Source organism: Carassius auratus, chromosome 7, assembly GCF_003368295.1.
Source record: "Carassius auratus strain Wakin chromosome 7, ASM336829v1, whole genome shotgun sequence".
Taxonomy (NCBI): Eukaryota; Metazoa; Chordata; class Actinopteri; order Cypriniformes; family Cyprinidae; genus Carassius; species Carassius auratus.
The window spans coordinates 14,421,715-14,447,426 of NC_039249.1; the positions used below are offsets into that span (position 1 = coordinate 14,421,715).

Sequence of the window (25,712 nt, forward strand, 5' to 3'; positions counted from 1 at the left end):
AATGCTATATGTGAGCAACATGTAGGCAGTGAATACTTAGTGTGGCTGAGCATGCCTGCTTTGAAATATTAAGTGCGTATGTGTGTGCCCATGTGTCTTGAGTTAGTGTGCAATTTGAAACGGTGAATTAGCTTGTGCACATCTATGAATTAGTATGCAGCTGGCCAAGAGTGTTAATTTTGTGTTTATGTGTGTATTAGGGCTGGGTAAAAAATATCGTTATCTCGATATTAATCGATTCTCATTTTTACTGAACGATATCGATTCCTATATCCTAAGAATCGATTAGTCTAGCCAGTTTTCAGTTAATGGATGGAACATTGAAGGGCACACACTTACCATCCAATTCTGTCCATTGTATTCCAGTATTCAAACAATAAATGGCGTTTTGCCACGGTTTAATTGGGAGTGTTAGATCTAACTTACTTAATTAATGATTAAGCGACCTAACTTAATCATATCCTCCACATTAATACCAGCTTCAGCACAAAATAAACATGACTAAACATCCGAAGTTAAGTTAAAAGAAAACTTGCAACTTTAACAATTCATATCTTGCCAGTTGTAATCGCTCAATCAGTGTTTCAGCTGCACAAAGACGTCAATATAACTGCTTGTAAACAATGTCACATAACGTCACATTTAACTCAGAAAAACATATTCAGTAACCATAAAATCTTTTAAAAACTTCATTAAGTGTAATGAAATCAGTCAATTTTAAACTTCAGTATTAATGTAGTACCAACTGACTCTAATGTAGGCTAATTTTTACAGCATAAGTTGAGAGATTTATTTTCCTTGAGAAAATTTGGCATGTACTGTACCTGATACATATAAAAAATAATCGATATTGAATCGAATAGAATTAGTAATCGAGTCATAAACTTGTGAATGTATCAAATTGTGAAATTTGTGTCAAAACCCAGCCCTAGAGTGTGTGTGTGTGTGTGTGTATGTGTACAATACATATAGTGTGGGCTACATATAGTGAAGGCAGTTTTAATTACTCAGATGAATTCCGCATCCTTCTGTACTCACACTTAACTACGTACACACGCATACATGCACACAGGCACTTGTCTAACTTGAGTGACTCAAGCTGTTCATTAACTCTGTCTGACTGCACATTTGAATATGTAACTGAAGAACTGCAGAAAGCAGAAGTGACTCCCCGTGATCACATTCTGGTCCAGGATCTGTATCTTAAACACATGACGACATTGCTGAAATCTGTGCTTATGAACTACAGCATTAGCCTGAACTCTTTCATCAGTTATCCATGAAAAAATTATCTATGATAGATGCACCATGTTCAAAGTCCTCAAAATACAGCCCACAAAATATTAGAATTTTCAGTAATAAATCGCTGAATGGTGAATAAGAAATCCATTGTGGTCTGTTGTCTGAACTTCTCACATAAACACACCATCAGCAAAAAATATCCACATGAACACAGAAGTTGAGAAACAAGCTCTCCCGCTCTGGCTACGGTCAGAATAGAATACTAGTGTACTGCTCACTGTATGCTGCACAGTGCACACTAACTACTGTATATTTTAGTAATGTTAACTAGTAGTATGCTTCAGTATGGTCCATGCTGTCAGAAAAATAAAAATGGCTACACCATTGAAAAATTTGTCGTCAGAATACTTTTATTCAGCAAGGATGAATTAAACTGATCAAAATTGATTCTAAAGACATCATGTTGGAAAAGGTTTCAAATAAATTCTGATCTTTTGAGCTTTCTATTCTTCAAAAATCCACAGCAGTTTTCAAGAAAGGTTTCTTAAACACCAAATTAGCATATTATTATTATTTTTTTTTTTTTTTTTGCGGTATTTTCGATTAAATAAATGCAGTCTTGGTGAGCAGAAGTGGCTTCTTGACATGGTAGTGTACATTAAACTTGCAGGTTATGTGACATCACACTGAAAAAAGAAGGTCATACTGAGCTCACCCCAGTATGGAAGCATGCTCTATATACTGTAGTGTATTCTTGCAGTCAACTATCAAATTCAGTAGTTCATTTGAGTGATCTATGCTAATTATGCATTCTATGCACAGTATGCATACTAGATAATGCAAAAACAGTGAGAGGAATGAGGTACAGTAATGCAATATAATGCCAAACCCAGTCTTCTGCTTCCCTCCCCCACACTACTGACATTAGGTCTCATAGTTCTGCTAAGAAGGATTACCAGTCTAATGAATTCGCCCTGTGTCATGACACTCTTAAGATCTGGGAACTGCCAAACACTGTAATGCCTCAGGCAACTTGTGCATACAAATTCATTTTAGTAAATGAAGCTTTTGCTTGTTTATTTAATACATTTTAATGTTCTTGTTCTACTAGTTCCTCTTATAATTAAGTTATTACTGCACACATTCACACACATATTTATTCATCCCTTCATGTATTATTCACACACTAGTAGACTGATTATATTACTCTAATATCCATAAATGACCATGTGTGAATAAAGTGAATAAAGAGGTAATTATTTAAGTGAGTACTACATAACCAGGGGAAAAACCAAGGACTCATGCAGTGTAGGTTTGGTCATCATAGCTAAAGCAAATGCCACCTGGAGTTCCCCAGTTGATACTATATTATATGCTAAGATTTTAGTATATTAAAATTAAGTTTTAGTAACAAGTTTCAGAAGCCTTTTTTTGGGGGGCCAAAAGTTTGATTGAATCATATAGTAATTGCTGTTAATTGTGTCTGGTAACATCTTTAACTGATTTTTCCATACATTTATCCCATATGTATATAAACTGACAGCCACCACTGATACGCTACTACTAAATATATGGTAGACACGTAATTTTCTGTAAAGCTGTTTTGCAATGATTTGTATCGTGAAAAGCGCTATACAAATAAACTTGGATTAAAGAAGGAAGCTTTAAATACCTTTAATGTTAAGGGGAACTGTATCAATTTTGCTTTGTCCCGTTGAGGGACAATTTCTCAAGATTTATCCATACTCTGAACTGAAAGTTGCAGTGGTCACTCTCAAGTGTCAAAAACAAAAGACAAAAACAAAACAACAACCTTGTTTAACAAAGTGCAAAGACTCACCATCATCAAGTGTAATATCTTGCAGACCAATGGTACGGAAGGTGGGCTCTCTATCCTCTGGCTCCTGTTTGATGTTCGGCCTCTCTCCCTGTTGGGTCAACGGGTGCACCAAGGGACCTGAAGGGGACAACCCAGCCAGGACAGGGCTGCTAGCCTGGGGAGAAGGCTGTCCAGAGAGTCCCATGGGCCCCAAGGGGCTGTTGGATGTAGGAGACGGGGAAGTGGGTGAGTGGTAAGGGAGGGAGTGGAGTTGGGGGGATGAGGGCCCAGAGTGGGGAGATGGCACCATATGAACAGGAGCACTAGAGGGAGTGGGGCAGGAGGCAGACCGCTGCCCAGCCGGATGGTAAACCAGGGGACGCTGGAGCTGTGGGGGCGGCTGTCCCAGTGTGTGGGTGGGTGACGGGACCTGCCCTGGAGTGGGGCAGTGGTAGCCTAGAGAGTGAAGGTGGGGGGCAGAGTGGGCCATGACATGATTGCTACCCGTACAGGATGCGTGGCTAGGGCTGGAGCCAGGCCCCAGAGGCACTCCAGAGGTGGGTGTCGAAGAAGCCAGTCCATACACCATCCCCAAACCCAGGGAGTGACACCCAGTCGGGTCGGCCTGGAAGGGCATTCGCTCATATGCCTGTGGGGAGCTCGCAGTCATAGGAAGACTGTGCTGGCCGTTGAAGGGCATGTTGTGCTGTAAGAGTGGGTAGCAGGCAGTGGCAGCAGGGCCTGGGTGGAAGGGCATCTGGCATTCGGGAGGTGCATTCAGCCCTTGAGCCTGAAGGTGGGGCAGGTGGGGAAGAGTTGGGGAGCCCATTGGGGCGCAGGGAGCCTGGAGAGGGTGCAGGCCTGCAGCCAGGCCACGTGGGGAGCTGGACAGAAGGCCGTCTGGTGGGTGGGAGTGCTCTGGGGAGGACAGCGGCTGAGCACAGACCAAACTGGCAGCATGGACCAGAGGCATGGACATGGGCGGCACGGCAGGGGAGTCCAAATCATCCCTATGTTCCTGCTTCACTCGTACTGCAAGGGAGGAGAGAGAAAGAGTGGAAAAAATGAGTGAAAAAGGAAGGAAGAGAAAACTTCACATGAAAATCTTAAGATTTAATGCGTTGTTAGCTATAAAATGTCACAGAATTTTCCTGAACGGTAATTATCTTGTTTCACATCTTTGGTACATTTCAGTAATATCAATAAAATATGTATTTTTATTTACACTTCTACTGATATCAAATTGAGAGTTGCTGAGATCTCATAATGCCATTACATTATCATACCAAACTGATTAACCATATTGATTTGGCAATTTATTTTAAAGTTTAATAGATTCACAGCACTAATGAACTCTTTTCCAATTTCCCATCTCCAATAAAACTGACAGCAACATTTTGACTAACATATGTTCAAGATTTATGACTAATACAAAATGCACATATTTCATTGAATCATATTTCCACCAAATCCTCTCCTCTCAATCCTCTCCTCTCCTCTCCAAACACGCAGACAATGAGTAATAGCAACACAGTATTCAGTAACCCATTTCCCAATCTGCCATTTCCCTGGCCCGCATGAGTGGAGGATATTTTTACTTGCTGTGGACTCTAAGAGAGCATATGTTGCCTGCTTGAGTGCCATGTAAACCAGTGCTGAATTTGGGAACTGAAGAATGCTGTCTGCCCTCCAGCATAGCTCCAAATGGAAACTAAAATCCAGTTCACAGCCCATACGCTGCTGCAAGGCCATTACTGCAGTAAAACTGCAGTTTCCTGATATGAAGAACAAGTGGCGACAATGTGTGGGAGAGAGTGTGAATGCATTTGAGTCTGGTGTTACTCACTGTGTACCTACAATGCATCTGAAAAAAAGTTTAGTTTCATATGATAAACAGAACTGATAGCATTCATTTCCAGATGCATTTTGGGCCAAAGCTGTTGGATTTGTGACCAACAAAGAAGCCCCATACATTCAGTTAGGTTCATTACAAACGACCTCCTCACAGGCCCAACAGCTTTCACACTGTATTTAATTTGAATTTGGATTAAGATCTCTGCTCATCACATCAGATGGCTTATTCATTACACATGAAGAGTCTGGCTCTAGTCTAACAACACAGCACCTCAGCCCTTCCCCCTGCCATGCCACTTTCTCAGCGAACCAATGCCATGACAACCACGGTCGCGTGGCCTGTTCAGAATATTGGCTGCCAGTGCCGTTGTATGATTGGCTGAGGCCCAACGGGTTAGTGTGGAAAACAGGAAACCCTAATTTGAGTGGGTGCTTTGTGGAGCGAAGAGGGTGGGCGGGAGGCTGGGCCTATCGCGCTCTCTTACTCTCCCTCTCTTTTTGTTTTCAATCTCTTCAACAGGTTAGCATGCAACTCAAAGATAAAGACGCCAAAAAAAAGTTGCTCACGTGTGATTTAATTACGCCAACGCTGTTTTTCAGTTTGACTCACTTTGGGAAATTAATACCAAACCGACTTATTGCTACGAGAACCACACACAAAAACACTTTATTAGAAACTCTGTAGGCTAAAATTAGATGTCGCCTATTACAACATCCTGCATTTTGGTCTGTTTCATCAGATGTTCAATGTTGATTTCAAAAGCAGAACTAATAACATCCTGATGTAATGTATGTTAACTCGACGTGTGAGAAATTTTAACAGTCATGTGAATCATCAACCTCATCATTCATCAGATTTATCATAGGGGAAAATCTTCCAAAATGCAAAGCAATTCTGCAGAATATGACTATTAAGCCAATGGGAGATGGAAAAAGAATGACAGCGTTTAATGAGTGAGAAAAACAGAAAGACAAAGATACTGAAGGGGTCTAGTTCTTGAAAACCCTAGATTTTCATGCCTCCAGCCACATGTAAATCATGCTGATTCTGTCTTTAAGGTATTTTACATGAGTGGTTACCAGGTGCTCAACTGTTACTGGAACAACCTCATCCCTAACCACACTGGTGCACGGTGCAGAGGAACGCTGGCATGATCAAACGGGTGACTCTGCTGTGAAAACCCACATATGTGCCATTCTTGTTACTGTAATGTCAAGTTAGCAAGAAAACTATTTTGCATGAAATTGAGTCACCTGATTGCTGTGAGGCCATATTCAGACACAATTCTTGATGCAATGTGGACAATAAGCTGCAGTCACCACAAATTCCAAAATGCTAAATTATTTAATATATATATATATATATATATATATATATATATATATATATATATATATATATATATATATATATATATATATATATATATATATGCAATCACTTACTAAAACATTTTTAGCTGATTTTTAACAGAGTAAAATCCAATCAGGATCTGCAAATTGCTTTTAGTTTGCTTTAGTTTATTTGCCCTCTCTCTCTCTCTCTCTCTCTCTCTCACTCTCTCTCACTCTCTCTCACTCTCTCTCACTCTCTCTCACTATATATATATATATATATATATATACATTTTGCACAACTATTTTCAACAGGAATAAATAAATAATCTTACAGACCCCAGTATTTTTAACAGAAGTGCATATAAATTAATGTGAGGTCATAAAAGTACTACAGTTCTTAATGAAGAGCAACAACAGTTACTGAGCTCTAATTTCATATAGGAAATAAGTGCCGTGATGTGCAATTGACTGCAATGTGCTGTCAAATACATACCAGGAAGATAGGTAAAGCGCTGTGACTGACTCCTTTTCCTTTTGCCATTGCACACGTAGAACTGCACCTGCACCGCTGAAGTGACCGTCTTACTGTGATAAGGAGGCACCTCCACCACGATGCTAGACTACAGATGGAGACAAAAGACATAACGTTACTAAACAACACATCATTGTCGTCTGAGACAAACCTATCAAAGTTGTCCCATTGACGAATACAAAGTGCAAATCTAGTCAAAACACTACAATGTGCTCAAACCTGTCAAACACTCATTTCAGCTTTTAGTTCAAGAAAGAAAATAAAGCCTGAAAAGGTTCTGTAGACATACTGTATTTATAAAAAATATTTTCCTAAAAAAAAAAAAAGGATACACATGTAAAAAGGAAAGTATTCACTCACTCCTTGACTCTTCTCTCTGATGATCTTCGCCTCCACCTCCCACTGCGGTCGTCCATCTGAAGAAAGAAAAAAAAAAAGAGTGCTAGTTGCATACGTGAGAACAACATATTAGGACAGATACCATACACAATGACCTGAATTGAACTCTGTATGTCAATATTTTCATCCTCAAAATTAGGTAACCTGACCCTCTCCTCATTACCACCTCCACCACCACTATCATCATCATGGCTCCCAGCCCTAAACTGAGGTTATAAATAGCCAATCAGCATGAAGTTTCATCAGGTTCAGAGGGGAGCTCTACAGCTGCATGTTTCTACAGGTGCTCCAGCAGCAAATCCAGAGAGAAGCTTGATAAATTGTGCTTTGCCTTGAGAATAATAAAATAATAAATGGAGTTTGCTTGCAAACGATAAGCCTTTTTCCACATAGTGAAAGAGGTTCTATTGCTCGAATAGATTAAAATGTCAGCTCTACACATGGACTGCATACAACACTTGACCGTCTCTGAAAAACAAGACATTAAATTCTCCCAAGAAAGAGTGCTAGAAACGCTGGAGCTGTATTAGCCGAGTGACTTCTTAACAGCAGGCTACTTGAGAGACTTTTTTAATGAAAATCAGATCAGTCTCACTCTTTTTGCCCTTGCTGACAGGAACACAGAATTCACTTGGGCCCCTAACAGCTAATGATGCCATTTATAAAGCCATTAGAGTTTCAGAGGGATGTGTGGAAGATCATTATTTATTGTTGAAACATGGCAAGATGTGTGGAATAACTTTATTCATAGCACAATGCTTCCACGTGCTGCCCGTGGAGAGGTGCAGGATCTTTCGGAAACATGCTGTCATTTCAAGTTTTTCCTTTGCCATGAAGCTAATCAACTGCGCAGACGTCTTGCAGACAGAAAATGAAAGCCAAGTGACCAGAGCCAACTGGTTAAGACTGATCCTAGAAGGGAAAATAGTCACTTCATGGACCATAAATTACATAAACTGCACAAACAGCATGACACAGGTCTGATTTACGCTCTTAAACACATTTCCAGCTTTGAAGTTTGTGCCTGACTTGAGGCTAACATGAGTCAAACAGCAGTATAATCCCAAGAATGTCTAAAATGAGTAATTTTGCATGTTTAATGTTCATGAGTGGGTACCATAACCTTTCAAAGGGGTAGTGTAGAGAGCAGTGTTTGAGGACTGTTATCGAAGTAAAGATAGCGCTGTGAGCAGTTTGATAATCACCTGGTGCATTACACTCCAGCGGCCGCTGTTTACACCAGGTTACTGTGTAGCGTCTCAGCTCTCTTCTGTGTCAAAAGGCATTTTTCTAATATGAGAATGACCTTGGACACCTGTAACTTCAGCAGCAGTATTACAGCAGCACATGTTGACATTCACCGGACACCGGAGAGGGCCCCACATGACAAACCCGGTGACTAGCACACACTCTGTTCTAATTCTTCAGCCCAGAAACGCCGCTGTTCTGTTATTACTACTATGATAAACAAACTCGAGGAAAATAAACTTCTAGCAAAATCCTACAAAGCTTTTATGTGTCATTATGTGGAATTAAATGTCCAGCTGGTAAGTGTAAACTAGCATCAACTGAGACAGATGGTTAATGTAGCTCTTCATTTACAATTGCCTGAATCATTAATTATAAAAACAAAAACCTGTTTTTGTTAGCTTTCCTGGGTCAGATTTTTTTCATAGTAAACACTTAATTGTACTTAATATCTGCCATTTATATTCTCTCATTGTAACCACAACAAATTAATCTTCTGTAAACTCTAGGGGGGAAAGCTTGACATATGAAATAACAGTGGAAGATATAACTGAAACTAGACAAAAAAAAAAAATATATATATAAAAAAAAAATATATATATATATATATATATATATATATATATATATACACACACAAAAAGTATTCTTTGTTAAGTATCATAACTGATACTGTACATTAGGTTAATGGCATATGAAATAAGAGAAAATGCCACTCATACTGTACTTGTGAGTACGCTTCATTTTATCAAAAGGACCAAAGTTGGCAAACATATTACTTTTTCTGCATTTGCTGATATTTATATGGTTAAAAAGTAAAATTAAAGTTCTGATGGCTTGTAAATCAAGTAAATCAACGCTATCTTTATATAAGTATAAGCAAAGAACTTCAAATGCATATTTTTGTCTTGGAAATTTATGATCATAGCTATGCAGTTTCTGTTTGTAATGGGAAAAACAACGTAATACAATGATGACTAAGAGATGCACAAATAAACATTGCACAAAAGCTTCATGTCTCATATTTGATACGCTCCATTTGAACATTTGTTATGCTCAAATTAACATTATTTATAATAACAAATATACATGAATAATCAAGTGAACGAAAACCTAAGTTGCTTTAGTCTATTAAGTGATCATACTGAAATATTACACGCAATATAAAAGTAACACTTGTGTTTACATAATAGAAATAAGCAAAGATTTCACAGCAAACAATCCTGTTAAGTTCTGAATATGAGGGCAGTACAAACTTTGCTATTCAGATCTATGTTTATCTGGGTGATTAAAAACCTGAATCTTTTGTCTACTGAACTATATATCTATCCACTCAGAGAATCAAAATTGAGTTACAGTGTCTCAGGACCACCACATGGGCTACTCGTTTAGACACAACCCATTACTGTAGACACAATAAATCACTCAATTAGATTAGATACAATCTGTCAAAATTAGACAAAAATGATCAGTCCTCTTCCTCTCAAACATCTATTGTCCCTTACAGCTAGAGTTACCCTTAGAGACCGAATCCTCTCAGATGGATGGCTCTGTGTCAGTCAACAAAAGACTTGCCTTCTCTCTATATTTTGAAATGAATTGTGGATATAATTCGATGCATTCCAGACTTGAGCCAAATATTTTTTTTTATTTTGAAGAAACTCTGACTGAGCTTAGCATGTATTAAAATTGGAGCAATGTAGGGCTGCACAATTAATCAAATAATCGCGATAACAATTATGGATGCCCCAATTCGGTAATCGTTAAAAATGACAATTAATAGTTCAAAGTCCACTTATGTTATTCTGCATGCTTAAGAGTTTTTCCCATTATTTTAATTTTAGTTTTAGTATAACATTATAATACCATTGATATTTTTACTTTTTATAATTTAAAGAAACCAATCCAGTTTTTTCAATTACAGTGTTTCAGCTTGTTCATTTTCATATAAAAACACAGCATGCAGTTGCATCAAACAATGTAAATTGTGATAATCATAATTAATAATCGCAAGTACACTTTCAAGGGGATAATCATCATGATTTTTGTCATAATCGTGCAGCCCTAGAGCAATGTCACATTTTTTTTAAAATACAGTATAAAAATATGATAATACTGCATCTACATGTAGTATGTTATCCTGAATAATAAAAAAATAAAGTAAAACTTTTTAAATTATTTCTATGCCCGATTCTGCAGTCATTAACTTCCTCATTAAAAAGGTTTGCACATAAATTAAATGTCCTTAACGGGTACATTTAACTATATTATTTTCATAGTATCTGTAGCCTAAAAACATTGAGCTGGTCACCTTATTGATGCTGACGAGCAGCTCCATGCTTCTCCTTTTTTCTCAGTAACCCAGTCAGTGAACATTTTCACTTGCCGAATACATATTTAATGGCTTACTGCAAATAGGGCTTCAGTATTCAGTATTTTCAGTATAATCACTAACTAACAGTTTATGTGAGTTGGCTAGGTCAGTAGAAAGTAGTACACCTTTAACAGCATATTACATATAATATGTCAATAAAACACGTTCTCACAATTCACATAAACACACTCTGATAAGCTCCTGCTTGAAAAGATATACACTTTATCCCACAGCTGCTCAAGGCCAGACAGAAGAGACAAAATTCCACCCAACTTGTTCTAGCATCTCAGGACTTTCCTTTTTACACAGAGCAACAAAAACATTAGTTATCACCATAAAGGTTGCCTTGAGGGGTTGCCACTCCACAGGGAGCCAATTGGAGGAGAGGTAAGCTCCAAAGGGTGTTTCTCCGAGTCTGTTTGTTGGGGTAGAACAGCCCTGTGTTTTCATGTGTAAACTCCAGTGGAGTGAGTCAGTGTGTCATTGTCTCCAACTAGAAACACACACACAGACACATACTCAAGGCAGGCCAAGACTCGTATTCCCAGAATGCCGTTCATTCACTGCCTTCATCTGAGGCTGGTCCTAACTTGCGCGTTTCATTACTTATGAACGAGCGATGGAAAAAATGAGCAAGATAGAAAAAGAAAAAGAGAAAGACTGAGAAGAGCTGCTTATCGAAGAATTTAAACAAAAGCACACAAGTGATACTGGAAAGAGTCAAGGAAAGACTGATTTTCTACCACAGCTGACTTATGAAGAGTAAGAGAGACAGTGAGTGAAAGAGAGAGAAATAATAAATAAAAAAAAGGAGACTGTCTGCTGGAGATGACAGACTGTCTCTGAGGGCTCTGTTCATTGTGTAAGAGGTCTATTTCAGCTCACAGTCAGACTCAAAGGATCAACAAAAATCCATACAGACGGCACTGTTGGGGATCATGACACACAGTCTAACCCCAAAAAGTCAGTCTAATAAAGCCTCTTGAAAACAGAGTGACTGAAAGATGAGGCTTCAGACTGACAGCCACAAGGCAGCTGTGTGTGTCGAACGGGAGAGAAAGAGCTACATCTGCCAGGTAGATGTAACTAGCGACATTCAAAACTAAATGTACGTAAAATTGACTACTAAGTGGGTTGCTTGAATGATTAGTCAACAAAGCTCAAGGAAGTTCTGAATAAGTAGGCTGGTTTCAGGTTCATATGGCACCAAAGGCATTTCTTAGGGTGCATTTCAGCACAGTTACTTTTATTTAAGCCTGTACGTTTAATGTGTTGCAGGTAATTGGTATGAAACCTTATAGGTTGTATGTTTAAGTTAAGAACAATAATAAATAAGCAACACTAGTTAAAACCACATTTTAGATTTCTTGTACAATCAAATACAATCATGTCAAATTTAGTCAAATATTTATTTGGCTAAAGAGAAAGCATACTTGCATGATTTTTTAATTATTATTATTATTATTTTTAATCAGCATGTAGCCAATTAGAGGGACAAAAAAAACAAACAAACATCCACTGTCTTACCTAACACAGAAACAAGCCACCAAAATGCATTATGTGCAATATGGAAATATTTAGTTAGATTTTTGGATGTTTTACTAAAAATGTAATTGAGTGCTTTGGGCCAAAATGTAAATTTTATATTTTTGTAAGGCCACAGCCAGCTACTTATTAACTACTTAATTTAATTAGAAGCTGACTGTGGCCTTACAAAAATATTCCATTGGTAAAGAGAATAATAAAATAATAAATCAGGTTTTTTAAATTAAGCACCTATAATAATGCAAAACTATGCTTAAAAAGCATTAAATACACAGGCTTTAGTGAAACCAATCATTTGATTTATTTTCCTTTTTGTTTTAGATAAGGAAATGCAAAGTTTGTCTTGCAAACACAGGAAGCTATTATTTACTTTGTGTCTTGGATCCAGCGGGTGATCAGCAGTGTGCCTGCAGCCAGAGCAACCCTGCTGACCTCTGAGTCATCCTTACAGCAGATGCTAAGGTCTACAGGTGAGCTCTAGAACAACAGTGACATGCCACAATACGGCCAACCATAAATCTAGTGTCTGCGTGTGTGTGTGTGTGTGTAGATATAGAGAGAGAGAGCATACGCTTTGGGGGTGACAAAGGTTATAAGTAAGTTTACAAGCATAAAGTATGAGGTTGTGTATTTGTGTGCACAATGCACTTGCAAGTGTGTTTATGGGGTGAGCACAGTTTGGATGTAGGTGTGTGCAGAGTGCATTTATATATATATATATATCTATATGCATTAATGTAGTGAGCGCTTACTTGAGTGCAGTGGTGTTTGTGTGTGTAGGTGTGCAGGTGTGTTCATGCTGAACTGCACTCACACATATGCGTGCACACACACTCACACTAACACACAGTCTCTCATACACACACACACAGTGTCCTCAGAGGAGAAGGGAAATCGTGGGAGGTCAAGATGCTGATAAAGCGAAGATAAATCACTCTGGTTAGACGAGCAACAATCAAATTCCGCTCTCAAATGAGAAGTGAGAAATCGACACTCCCTCACATTTTACCCGTCGCTCCAGTTTCCCAAAGCCACACAGACTTTGACTAAAAGCCTGATCTCGCTGTTTTTAAGAAGAAGGCTGGTTTAGCTTCACTAAGACAGAGATGAGTCCAGGTTTAACTGTGACCCTTGTGGGTAAGACAGATGAGGAGGCGATACTTGCTCACAGTGAATGATGAAGACATGTGCAGTGCATACTCAGCTGTGCTTGCAGCAACCTGCTAAAAGGAATTAGTACTAGCCAAATGCAAGTACTGATACTAAGTGGAGGGATCTAATATCACCCTAAAAGGGGTTAATTTTGATATAATGACCTGCTGACTGTAGCTTAGTGCATAGCTACTTGATAAATTAATAAATGGATAAGAAATATTGATTTGACTTTAAATTATGTATAAAGTGAGAAAAATATGTGGGAAGAATAAGCCCAAGAGATTCTGTATGAAACTCATATTTTCTTTAAAAATGAAAAAATATGAAACAAAAATGACTGAACAAGTGTTCCAGAGAGAGCCAAATCATGGAGAAAAGAAACTCCCATTTAAAATAGCACTTGAACTCCATTGATTCTTACCAGGACCTTTCTCCAGAAAAATGACCTTTGACTCAGGGAAGAAGTTGGAGCCAGTGATGAGCATTTCCTCTCCTCCACTCACTGGGCAGCTGCTAATACTGGCCTTCTCGACCTGAGGTAACTCCTGTGCTGAGCGCTGGGCTATTCCACCACAGATACAGATGAGAAAGTAATTTACATTAGACAGTAATATTATGTAATATAATAACAAAAAAGTACATACAGTATACAGTAAAAATATAAACACAAATATAATGTTCTTCTATGTGTGTGTATGAAACCTACAGCACTCCACTGGAATTGAAGCAGCCTGCAGTGAGACCACTTTTCCATTGGGTTGTGGGATGTGAACGCGGAACACCACACGGACCCGAGTGTTTTTCCGTCCAATATCAGTCTCTCCTTTCCTCAGCTCAATGTCAGAGTTCCTCAACTTCAGGATTCCAGCACAATCGATACTGACAAACACAGCAGGAGAAACACTTGAGAGAGGAGTATCCATAACGGTTCCTTCATCCTACCTATCCAGCCAAGCTTTTAAATGAGTTCTAATCGCTCCAAGTCATTTGGATTCGTTTTATACTCTTTCCATTATGGAGCTAATAAATTACTGATAACAAATAAGAATATTTTTAATTGCAGTGCACATTAAAAGCTGCCACAGAATTCAAAGTTTAAGCTGTGCTTGTTAAAAAAGGCAGATATTATTGTTTTCAATCAGAAACATTCCCATTCTATAAATACTGTACATTTAATTAAACATAACTGCAATTCACACTACTGTTTAAAAGTTTGTGGTCAGCAAGATTTTCTTTTGTTCAACATGAATACAAGAATGCAACAAAAATAATAATAAGGTATAATTAGATTTGTGACATTTACAGTCAAATCTTTGATGTTCATTTACAAAAAAAGTAGCTTATTTAAAAAAATTACATTTATTTCATACTAAGTATAGTTCACATCTGTTAACATATTTACTGATACATCACTTGACATACTAATAAAAAACTTAAAAATTTAATTTAATTTAATTTAATTTAATTAAACTTTATTTGAAGTACTATTTTTACAAAATTCTCATGTCTTAATATTAAGCCTAAAATATGTATTTATGTCACTATTGATGAGGACTGTATGATCTTTCAATAATATCAGCCAATATAAGACATTTAAAGTGCACCTGAAGTATACTCGCAATAGTTCCACTTTAGCACAATCAAATAAACTTCAGTATATCTTTAGTTGGAGTTCAGCACAATTAAAGTGCGTTAAGCATAAAATGACTTTTTCCAATTTAGCAGACTTTCAGTAACCAATTAAGTATATTTAAATCACAACTGCAGGGTATTTTTATTAAGCGCATAATTACGTAAATGTATTTGTAGTAAATGAGTAGTAAATAAATGTATTTCAAATCAATTTTAGTTTATTTTTCACTATAGGGTATTCATGAAGGAATACTACAAAAAGTATCTCAGTTTCTGCAAAATTATTAAGCAGCATAAGAGTTTTCAACAATGATAATAATAAGAAATATTTCTTGAGCACCAAATTGGCATATTAAAAAGTTTTTGAAAGATCATTTGACAGTAAAGACTGAAAATTATATAGTAAAGATATAATATTATATAACGAAAGCAGACTTGGTAAGCACAAGACTCCTTTCTAAAATATGACAAAAATCCTACTAGTCCCACACTTCTGAACAGTAGTATATATGTGATAAATGAGTGCTGATGTATGTGTGTATGTGTGTGTGTGTGTGTGTAAAGGTTTCATTCCACTTGTGAATGACACATTTTTGAAAAGGTTTTCTCTCACATAGAAAATCAGCTTGTGATGACATGAAGAGTTTCTCATGATTTAAAGGACTCATATTTAATCAATATCCAATACTGTCCCAATGTCCCAATCCAGTAGTGTTTTCAGTTATGGTTAGGTTTAGTAACCATATTAAGTATCATTATCTTTGATAGAAACCGTAGCTCTTTGGAAATATGGCTTCTAAAGTTTCTGTCTATTTCACTACATTGTGATGATTCAATTCCTTTACCTAAAACCATCTACACTGTGTTGAGCAGCTTACAGTCCCCACAAGGACAATAGCTTTATCATCCTGAACTAAATAATTCATATTTTAAAATGCAAAAAGGATGGGTAGATTGGGGGATACTCAATATTATTAAAAACAAAAGTAAAATGGAAAGTCCTCACCATAACAGAAAAACAAATGTATATTAATGTGTGTGTGAGAGAGAATCTAGATTGATGTTGAAGTGAAGACCTGTTGGCAGGTACCTGGCAGACATATTGTTTTCAGGAAGGAGAGGAATCTCGAGAACCTTTGTGCTGGTGATGATAATTTCCTGGCTTGCCGTAGCCACAGTTTTTCCTGTTATGCGGTGAACCTGGTAGAATGCATGCGGCCTCAAATAACGGTCATCGGCTGTCCCGATGAACATCTGCAGGTTCACTGGCTTCTCATTGTAGCCAACAAGCTGTTAAAAAAGTGAAGAGGTGAGTCACAATCATTTTTTATTTCCATGAAAATAAAAAAGTTAATTGTTAAGCAGGACTTTTAATGGCCCTTGATTAAGGTCATTTTTAATGGACAACATTAACTGCTATGAAAACAATGATATGAAGCATAACATAAATTATAACGGGAATATGACTGAACAGAAACTTAATTTCGGCAATGATCCTTTTTTTTTTCTTTTTTTTAAAGGAACAATGGTGATGGTAACTTCCAGGTTGGCCTACAAAATGGTCATCCCTGCATCACTTAGTAGCCAAACCAGATATTTTTGACAGGCTATATCGATGTGGAAGCACTACGTCAAATGGCAATTTGCATGACAATTATTTCCCCCAATATGATTCCATTTGAAGAACCCTGCAAGTGCGCAATAACTTCCCAGATCCTCATCCATGCACATTAATATCACACGTTAGCCCACTTTTTCCAAGACGAATTCAAAACACACTCCAGCTAGTAATTAAAATCCAGACAGAAACCTAAAGACACGTTTTCGAGCGATGAGTAAGGGAAAAAACACAAAAACCGGATTAAAGGAAAGAAAAACGAGCGGGTAGAAAGGTGAGAATAGAAAAACAAAACCATGAAAGACATTCTACTTCTGCTGCTAAAATAGTATAAACAAGACTTTCATCTACTGAAAATGGAAATAGGGAAGTGAAAAACCCATTAAAATGTGAATAATGAGATGCAACACAACATTCTGTGAAGCCGCTGAAGTCTTTTCCAGAACAAAAAGCTTTCAGAAAAACATTTTCCTTCCTGGTGATGCACACCAGGGTGTCCGATGCAAACCTCAGACACAGGGAGCCAGTGTGGCGGTGCAATGCCCCATTCAGCAGTATGTACACATGTTTGACCTGCCAATAGGCTTCCCAGACAGGTGAGGAGTTCACAAACGGAGGGGAGCTATTCCGCTGACATGCGTGTGTGGGAGGGTGTTACTTAGGCTGAGCACACAGGCTCCTAACAATCTCTTTACTGTTGAAATGTTATGCTTGGCAAACACTGACCCAATGCAGAAAAAGAGAGAGAAACTGGGAACAAGAGCAAAAAAAACGAGAGACGGAGAGAGAGATGACCAACTTACAGGTAACGGAAGGACCAAGCCAACCACAGCAACACAATAATGAGAAAAACATGCTTCACATATAAATTGACGGGTCTTGAGAATAGAGCCAGATATTTGTGGAAAGGGGAAAAAGAAACGGACGGTGGGGAAAAGAGAATCAGGGAACAACGGAAGACTTGGATGGTGGTGGGATTTGGTTCATGTAGTTCCCAGGACAGCATGGTTTTATTGCACTTGGAGACATGCGTCACTGAGAAAATTATTAAACCAAAAGTGTATGCTTGGTTTCAAAATATTAATGGTAACATTTTACAATAAGTTTCTATATGTACAGGTCAATAGCTAACATAAAATAACAATAAAAAGCCTTTTGGCATTGACTGATTTGATTTCTGGATATAATAATACATTTTTAACTAATTTTATTATTTAATGTTAACTAATGTATTCTGAACTAGCATGATTTATCAATGAATGGTCGTTTTTCATCTTTTATTTTATTATTTAAAAAACCATTAACCTAGGTTTTAAAATTCTGTAAAACAATTTGCTGTTCATTGTTAGTTCATGATGCATTTACTAATGTAATCAGTTGAACATATTGTAATGTGTTACCATGGTTACCGTATTTCGGAACTAAATTAGACGACTTTAGAAAAAATGCTAAATGGGGCATTATGGCTCAGTCTTCATGAAAGCTTTGCCTCATCCTTTTTTCCAGGACTGAATATACTGGACTCTATATTTTTATGGGCTCGCTCTGGGTCAGTGCATTGAGAGGGCGGGGGATTCAGAAGCGGAGGTCATGTTTATGCTTCAAGACCTAAAATGGGTGAAGGGCTCAACTTAAATGAACCATGACCCTGCCAACACCATGTACATGTAAGATTTATTTCAGTGGTGAATGTCTACCATCCCTGGTAACAGCTGCAAACTTTACTGGACAATCAGTTCTCATTGTGTGTGTGTGTGTGTGTGTGTGTGAAATGGGTTGCCAGGTTCACACAAAAATTTGCTCAACTTGCCCTACCATTAAAAGCCAGAAGTCTTTATTAGCAAGATTATTAGTAAGATTGAAAACGGTCCTCTTGCTTATATTATTATAGTTTTGTCACTTTTCATAAATGTTATACATCCTTCTTGAATTAAATTATTTATAAAAGAAAAAAAAAATCTCACTGATTCCAGACTTCTGAATGGCTGCTTTCTAGTTTTGTACAGTGTGCAAGATACATCTACATAGTGCTTATTCATCCCAATCAGTCTAATTTGCAAACTCTGGCCAATGTCAAAAGGTGAATTTTCCTCTACCGTTTTATTGATGTTATGATATGATTTAAATAAACATGAAACCACACTCACAATCCATTTTCCTTCCAAATTATGATATATTTCTGACCGAGTAAAACAAAACATTCAATACTGGGAACTGACTGGATCCTGAAGAGTAGACGTTTCATAGCGTAATGGAGCCAGTAATTACATTTGATGAAAGATTATGAAGACAAACATTTCTGTTTAGAATAAAAAGCACTGATGAATCATGCACAATAGAACCAGGAGCATGTATTATTAAAGTAAACAGTGTCAATTCTGATTTCATGTTCACTTTAAGGTCACCAGATAGCTTCAACTCAATCAGGAATGCTGTAAAATTAAGTATCTAAAACCCAGTACGGTCAGTATGATGCACTATAATGTAAAATCACTTTACAAGATGATACATCAGGCCATGAACATTTATGACTTTTGGAAATTCCATGAACATGCTGCAGCCTCAGCAAAGTTTCAGAGCACTGCCTTCAGAAGCACGGCTTCAGTTTCAAGACATTTAGAGCAGCAACATGGCGCCACATTCTCGAGGAGTTTCTGAAGGCCTGTTGCTCAGCAAGACCACTGCACTCTTTCTTTCTCTTCTTCTATCACTTTTTTATATTTAAAAATGCAATTTATTTTGAATTTTCAGCAGCCATTACTTTTTTTTGCAATCACTTTTGATCAATGCAATGCATCCTTTGCTGAACAAAAGTATTTATTATTTTCAAAAATTACTGAGACCAAACTTTTGAAAGCTACCGTACATGTGTTAAAGCTGTTTCCCCCGCCACTTTCAAAAAAACTATTAGTCATAAAGAGTTTTGTGGATTTAGTGATTCATTTTTCAAGCAAAGGGACATCATGTGTTTTGTGAAGTGACTATATCCCTGCTCCATTCCTGCTTATTATCCCGAATAAAATCTAGGAGAGGTGTGGTGCGCATGGACAACAGATAACAAACAAGCTTAAAAACCAAGACTCTTTAATGAGTGATTGCGGCATGTCTCACAGAAAACCTCTTCTCATCCATCCTCTCATCACATCTGCAGGGCTCAAGAAATCCACAGTGTGCATTTGTGTGAAATTTCACCAGATGACTGTCCCTGCACTCCTGTAACCTCCCTTCCCTGACACTGGTTATATTAAACTGCTGACATTAAGAAGAGTCACATGTCCCATAGCTGGAATAAAGCTAGCAGTGCAAAAATAGCCTCCCTGGGTTGCCTTTCATATTGAGGACTAAATAAAGACGTCTCATTCCAACTGTTTCTGATTGCAGTGCGGGCTAAAAGAGAAACAGAATCAGATGGTCTAAAAATATGGCGTTATATGTGTGCCTCAATCCTGAGCGAGTAATTGTAAGTTTTGAGCTCCAAGAACTATATTTTGCAAGCACATCACATCATATTTTGAACAGAAATTAACAATTACAAAAAAAAAAATCGTTTGAGCAAAGAAAAATGATTCTGTGCTCAAATGTATTTGCTTGTTTTCTATTAACTTGCGCTCAACTCTTGACACATGCTCGCAACAGCGTTACAAGTGTGCCACAAAATCAACCAATCAGAAAATTAAAGGTCAATTGAGATTGGCTGTTGGTCTCCAATCAAATCACTAGTAGAACTAAAGCCTGCCTGGTTCGTGTATGTTTTGATCATTTCATTTCCTATTTAGAATTCAATAACTAATAAGATTAATTTCAAAGCTCTTTACATTCAGTGCATGTGATTTATCAACACCTAGTACATCTTAAAATAAAATAAAATTTCCAGATGGACAAACATTAAATGCATAAACCAGAATGAATAAACTATATCTTAAAACAAATGTGGAGATAGGTTGAAAAAGCCAGATTGGGAAGTTTTAAGTAGTTGTACAGCTTGAAGTGTTAAGTTTATTCTTGTACATGAATATGGCATATTCATCGCAGTACACATGAACTTCATGTATTTATTTGTCATTTAAAAAAATGTAAACAGAAATCCTGTCACCCCCTCTACTAGACATAAAGTGTTAAGGCCTTCATTGCTCGGGTAACAAAAGTCACTAGGGTTTCTTGGGAAGGTACGTCTGACCAGATATACAGCAAAGCGAGTCAGACGAGTCTGAAGATCTGTGCAGTGGGGAACTTTTGTAAAAAAAATTTTTTTTAAAAATATTTATTAAACCTGTCATTATGTCCTGACAGTAGAATATGAGACAGATAATCTGTGAAAAAAAATCAAGCTCCTCTGGCTCCTCCCAGTGGCCCTATTGTCATTTGCAGTTACAGACCGCTCCCGGTAAGAAAACAACCAATCAGAGCTGCGGTCCGTAACTTTGTTTGTGTTCAAAATGTAGAAAAATGTATATAATAAGCGAGTACACCATGAATCCATTTTCCAAACCGTGTTTTTGGCTTGTCCTGAATCACTAGGGTGCACCTATAATAAGTGTTTATATTCTGACTATTTTAGATTGCTTCGGGGGTACCGCGGCGGAGTAACCCAGTACCGTTGTGATTCTTCATAGACATAAACAGAGAGAAGTAGTTCCTGTTCTTCCGCAACACGCAAGCAGTTCTGTTTATTAACCGCTAGAGTGTCAAAAGTTCCCTATCGCAGCTTTAAGGTCATAATAAATAATAATAATGTTCAAATATATGTTGGCTTTCTCAAGCCCAACGAAGAAGAATAAGAAGAGAAACACAAAACTAATATTACCAATTTATTTCATAAATGTAACTATTAATTAATTTTCACAATTATTTATTAATGTAAAACACATACCTAGTGCCTTTAGACTTACAAGACGAGAGTAATAATTGTTACAGACATATTATCATGGAACTGTTTTGTCTATTATTGATTTTTATTTCCACTTTTTATCCAAGGAGACAGAATTATTTGCACTGTATTTACAGTGGGACAATATTCATACAATACTATAACCTAGAAATAATTTAAAGGGGTGACTTGCAAGTCGCAGCAGGACGAATTATGTGTCTAGCAATATCCGATTCAAATATTATGCTAATTAACATTGAGTGGTGGCTTCAGACATTACAGTGCCGTACTCGTACTGACTCTTATTCTGTCTGAAAGAATGAAAAGACCGAGCTGAAGGTGGAGATATTCGACCAATCAGATGAAAGCGGCGTTTAAGCAACGCCCACAAGTACGAATGAAATATTGAAGCCATAAACCGATTTGTAAACCCCAAACGAAAAAATACGAAATTGAGCATTTTTTGTTTGTTAAACTAAACGGAAAAACAAATAAACGAGCTATTTCTCATTATTGAATTCTAAATAGGAAATGAAATGATCAAAACGTACATGGACCAGGTGGGCTTTGGTTATACTAGCAATTTGATTGTAGACAAACAGCCAATCACAACTGACCTTTAATTTTCCGATTGGTTGATTTTGTGGCACACTTGTAACGCTGTTATAAGTTGAGCGAGTGTGTGTCAAGAGTTGAGCACTTGACAGGAGCGCAGTTTTTTTCTTTGTTCAAACTAATTTTTTTTTGCAATTGTTAATTTCTGTTCAAAATATAATGTAATGTGCTTGTAAAATATAGTTCTCGGTGCTCAAAACTTACAATTACTCGCTCAGGAATGAGGCACACATATAACGCCTAGGGGTGTAACGGTTAGTATATAACTGTGAGACCGGCGGTTATAGTTGAACACCGTCATTAGAACTCTATAACCGCCAAAACCGTGTCATTAAAATATTTTTTACAAACATTTTTTATCAAAAATTATTTTCATTTTTTAGATAGGATCATAAGATGCGCAATATATCGGGAGACATGGTTTTTACCACTTAATAAAGTTTTGTAAATTGTCAGACATGATATTTACCACTTCATAAAATTTTGCTTTATATAAAACTTTACTTAAAAACGAATTTCGTTTTGTACAAATTTTATCTAAATGTTTCATCAACCAATTGCGTGTATTTTAATAAATAAAAAGCAAATATAGCAGACAATGATAACCGTGACATGGAAGCACCAGCGCGCCGCGTTCACTTGCACTGCACTGTGAACTAGAGCGCATCTCATCATAAATGAAACTCAGCGTAGGCCTATGCCTCATACATTAGCATTAAATATCTTTGCTGCATCCTTTCTAGAACAGACAATGGCTTTTTTTTGCGGCTCGCATCAGCAAAGCATTGCATTGCCATAGACCACAAAACAATCAGCGGATGGCGGGCGGGTGCGGCTTTGAAATTTGCTCAAAAAACTTTGGCGGGGATGATGAGTTTTGTGACAGATCTCCTTAATAAACGGAGGTCTGAAATCTCTGTCCCTTTGCCGATCAGAGCGCGCGCTGACACAGAGTTAACCCGCTATCTCCAAGAACAACCAATTGACTCTACGGCAGATCCACTAAACCCCCCCACCACCCCCCGCGACGGTTATGTTATGAACCGTCACATTTGACTCACGTCATAACCGTCATCACCAATTCTGAAACCGGCACACCCCTAATAACGCCATATAAAAACAGCAGGAGGGCACAGCCTAAAGTATAAAAAAGCATGTGCAGTGCATGTTTTGGTGGGAAGTGGCACGTTTTGTGCTGTCGTACTTGAGGATGCATGTTTCATCATGCTTTGACTCCCTTTACACACCCTCTAAACCTTGAATTTCCCTTGAAGTTTCAAGTCTCCTTCCCCTATTCTCTTCAATCTCTTTCTTCACTCCTTCTTCTTTCTCCATCTCTCTATCTCTCTCTCTCCTTCCAACCCGCTGCTGGCAAGTTGTTTCCCTGTGTTGCTCTGTGGTTGCTATGGTGAGGGCCAGCCGGTGCGTGTGTATGCATGCAGGAGTATGATTGTGTGTGTGTGTGTGTGTGTGTGTGTGTGTGTGTGTGTGTGGGTAAACCTGAGCCTGAGGGGGTGGGGAGGAGACTCAAGGTCACACATAAACAGTCATACACACACACAAACACACACACACACACTGTGGCCTCTGGCCTCGAAACATGGACTCGTGCTGACATGCTCTCTGTGCTTACTGGACACAGCAAGAAGTCTGTTCACTGATGCAGTGTTTACACAACATATGCCTGTGTGTGTGTGTGTGTGTGTGTGTCAATGAGAGAGGGCGTAAAGGGGGAAAAATAGAGGTATACACATGGAGAGCACCCAGGAGGCTGGGCAACCAGTTGTTTAAATAAGGTCAATACACATACTTTCTCTCTCTCACATATACACACACACAGAGCATGTATGAAAGGACTGCTACGACTCTCACACAAACACATCCAGATATAAACACCTGTATACAGTGAGTACAACATCTCCTGTGATGTGTACTTCTCTCACCCCCTCCGTTCTCACTGTTCTGTATGTTACTCTTGACTCTTCAGTCCACATCAGATACAGCCTGATGGGTTTTTCCTCAGGCTGTACAACAACAAAAGCCATACACACACAGCCGTACACTCCTAAGGGTATACAGACAACAGGGTTGCTCCCCAGACAAGCACATTGCGAGCAAAACTTTAACAGTAAACAAACATCTATGATCAGCAATGAAAATCACCCACCGTGAGGTCTGAGGGTCACTAAGGTCAGCCATCTTTTTTTTCACAATGATGTTATCTGAAACTAAGCCATGTTGCTCAACTTATTTCTCAGTTTGTTAAAACTGTATGTGCACATGTAAATATAACACGTTTATAAAGGAAGATTACTCTAAATAATGTTTATATTTTATTAAATTAAATGCAGGGGGTGGACAAAAAGAAAAATCTGATTTCACGGCATGAGAAATATTATATCATGATCTCGATACAGCTATTTTTATTTTATTTTCATATTTAAAAGAAGAAAAAATGACAAAAACAACAGAACAAAGAAATATGAAATAAACTTACATTTCTAGCTACAGTAGCCTAAATATAAAAAATAATGAAAAAATTATTACAGAAGCTGAAGAGTTTATAAATACAACACCGCATGGTAGGGCTGCACGATATTGGGAAAAAATTACATTGCGATATTTTATTTTTCTGCGATATATATTGTGATATGAAATCTAATCAAATTTTTTCTTACAAACAAAAATGGGGTGAGCACACTTACATTCTCATTTTACATGATTTAAACATCGACACCATCGTGTCGATTGATTAATATGCGCGAGGGAGAGAGAGCAAGACAGCGCTCGTGTTGTTTGAAGACGGTGAGCGAAGACTCCCTCTCTCTCTCTCTCGCGCGCTCTATCTTTCTCTTTCTCTCGCTCGCTCGCTCTCTCTCTCTCTCTCTCTCTAACTCTCTAAACCTCTAACCTAATTTGGTCACTTTCTGTGATTTCTCCACGGCATATTTGAAGATGTATGCAAGCAAAAAATAATGAATGAATGAATAAGTGTCCGTTCACACATAGTGCCTAAAAACGCGTGGAAAACGCTAGACGCACCCTTTCTCCTTCTTTCCAAAGTGCTCGGGCAGAAGCTCTCCTGATGCGTCTGCCGTTGCTAAGCTTGCTAAGCATCTCTCCATGAGTATGCAGAAATTTCAGCAAAGGATAAATGGATTTGCAGCACAAAAAAAAAAAATCGCTTTCAGTAGCTCTGCTACTAAATTTATTTCACAATGGCAATCCATTTACAGCTGTGATCAGCTGTTCCTTCAACTTGGCTGAGCTTTCAACGTTGTTACGGGAAAGGATGAAGCTGAATGTTTAGTTCTTGTCACATGACCCGTGGTGCACTTGCAGCATTCTGAAAAGTTTAGATGTTTTTAACTCGATGAGCATCACGACCGCGACACTTCCATTATGAGCGCGCATATCGCGCGCCTACATTGGAAATAACGAACTTGAACACACAAAAGATGCGATAAGTGAACG

The 25,712-nt window shown here is 37.8% G+C and overlaps 1 protein-coding gene across 2 annotated transcripts in view; it reads right to left on the bottom strand.

Annotated features, from left to right (window-relative positions):
- LOC113106033 (nuclear factor of activated T-cells, cytoplasmic 3-like) overlaps window positions 1–25,712 on the bottom strand; it is a 66,077-nt gene that overhangs the window by 11,583 nt on the left and 28,782 nt on the right. For both annotated transcript variants that reach the window (XM_026267557.1, XM_026267558.1), the window contains exons 4-9: window positions 16,229–16,428; window positions 14,213–14,385; window positions 13,928–14,068; window positions 7,146–7,201; window positions 6,747–6,873; window positions 3,083–4,093 (exon numbers count right to left, since the gene is read on the bottom strand). In XM_026267557.1, the coding sequence (XP_026123342.1) occupies window positions 3,083–4,093; window positions 6,747–6,873; window positions 7,146–7,201; window positions 13,928–14,068; window positions 14,213–14,385; window positions 16,229–16,428 (1,708 nt within the window). The remainder of the gene's footprint in view (window positions 1–3,082; window positions 4,094–6,746; window positions 6,874–7,145; window positions 7,202–13,927; window positions 14,069–14,212; window positions 14,386–16,228; window positions 16,429–25,712) is intronic.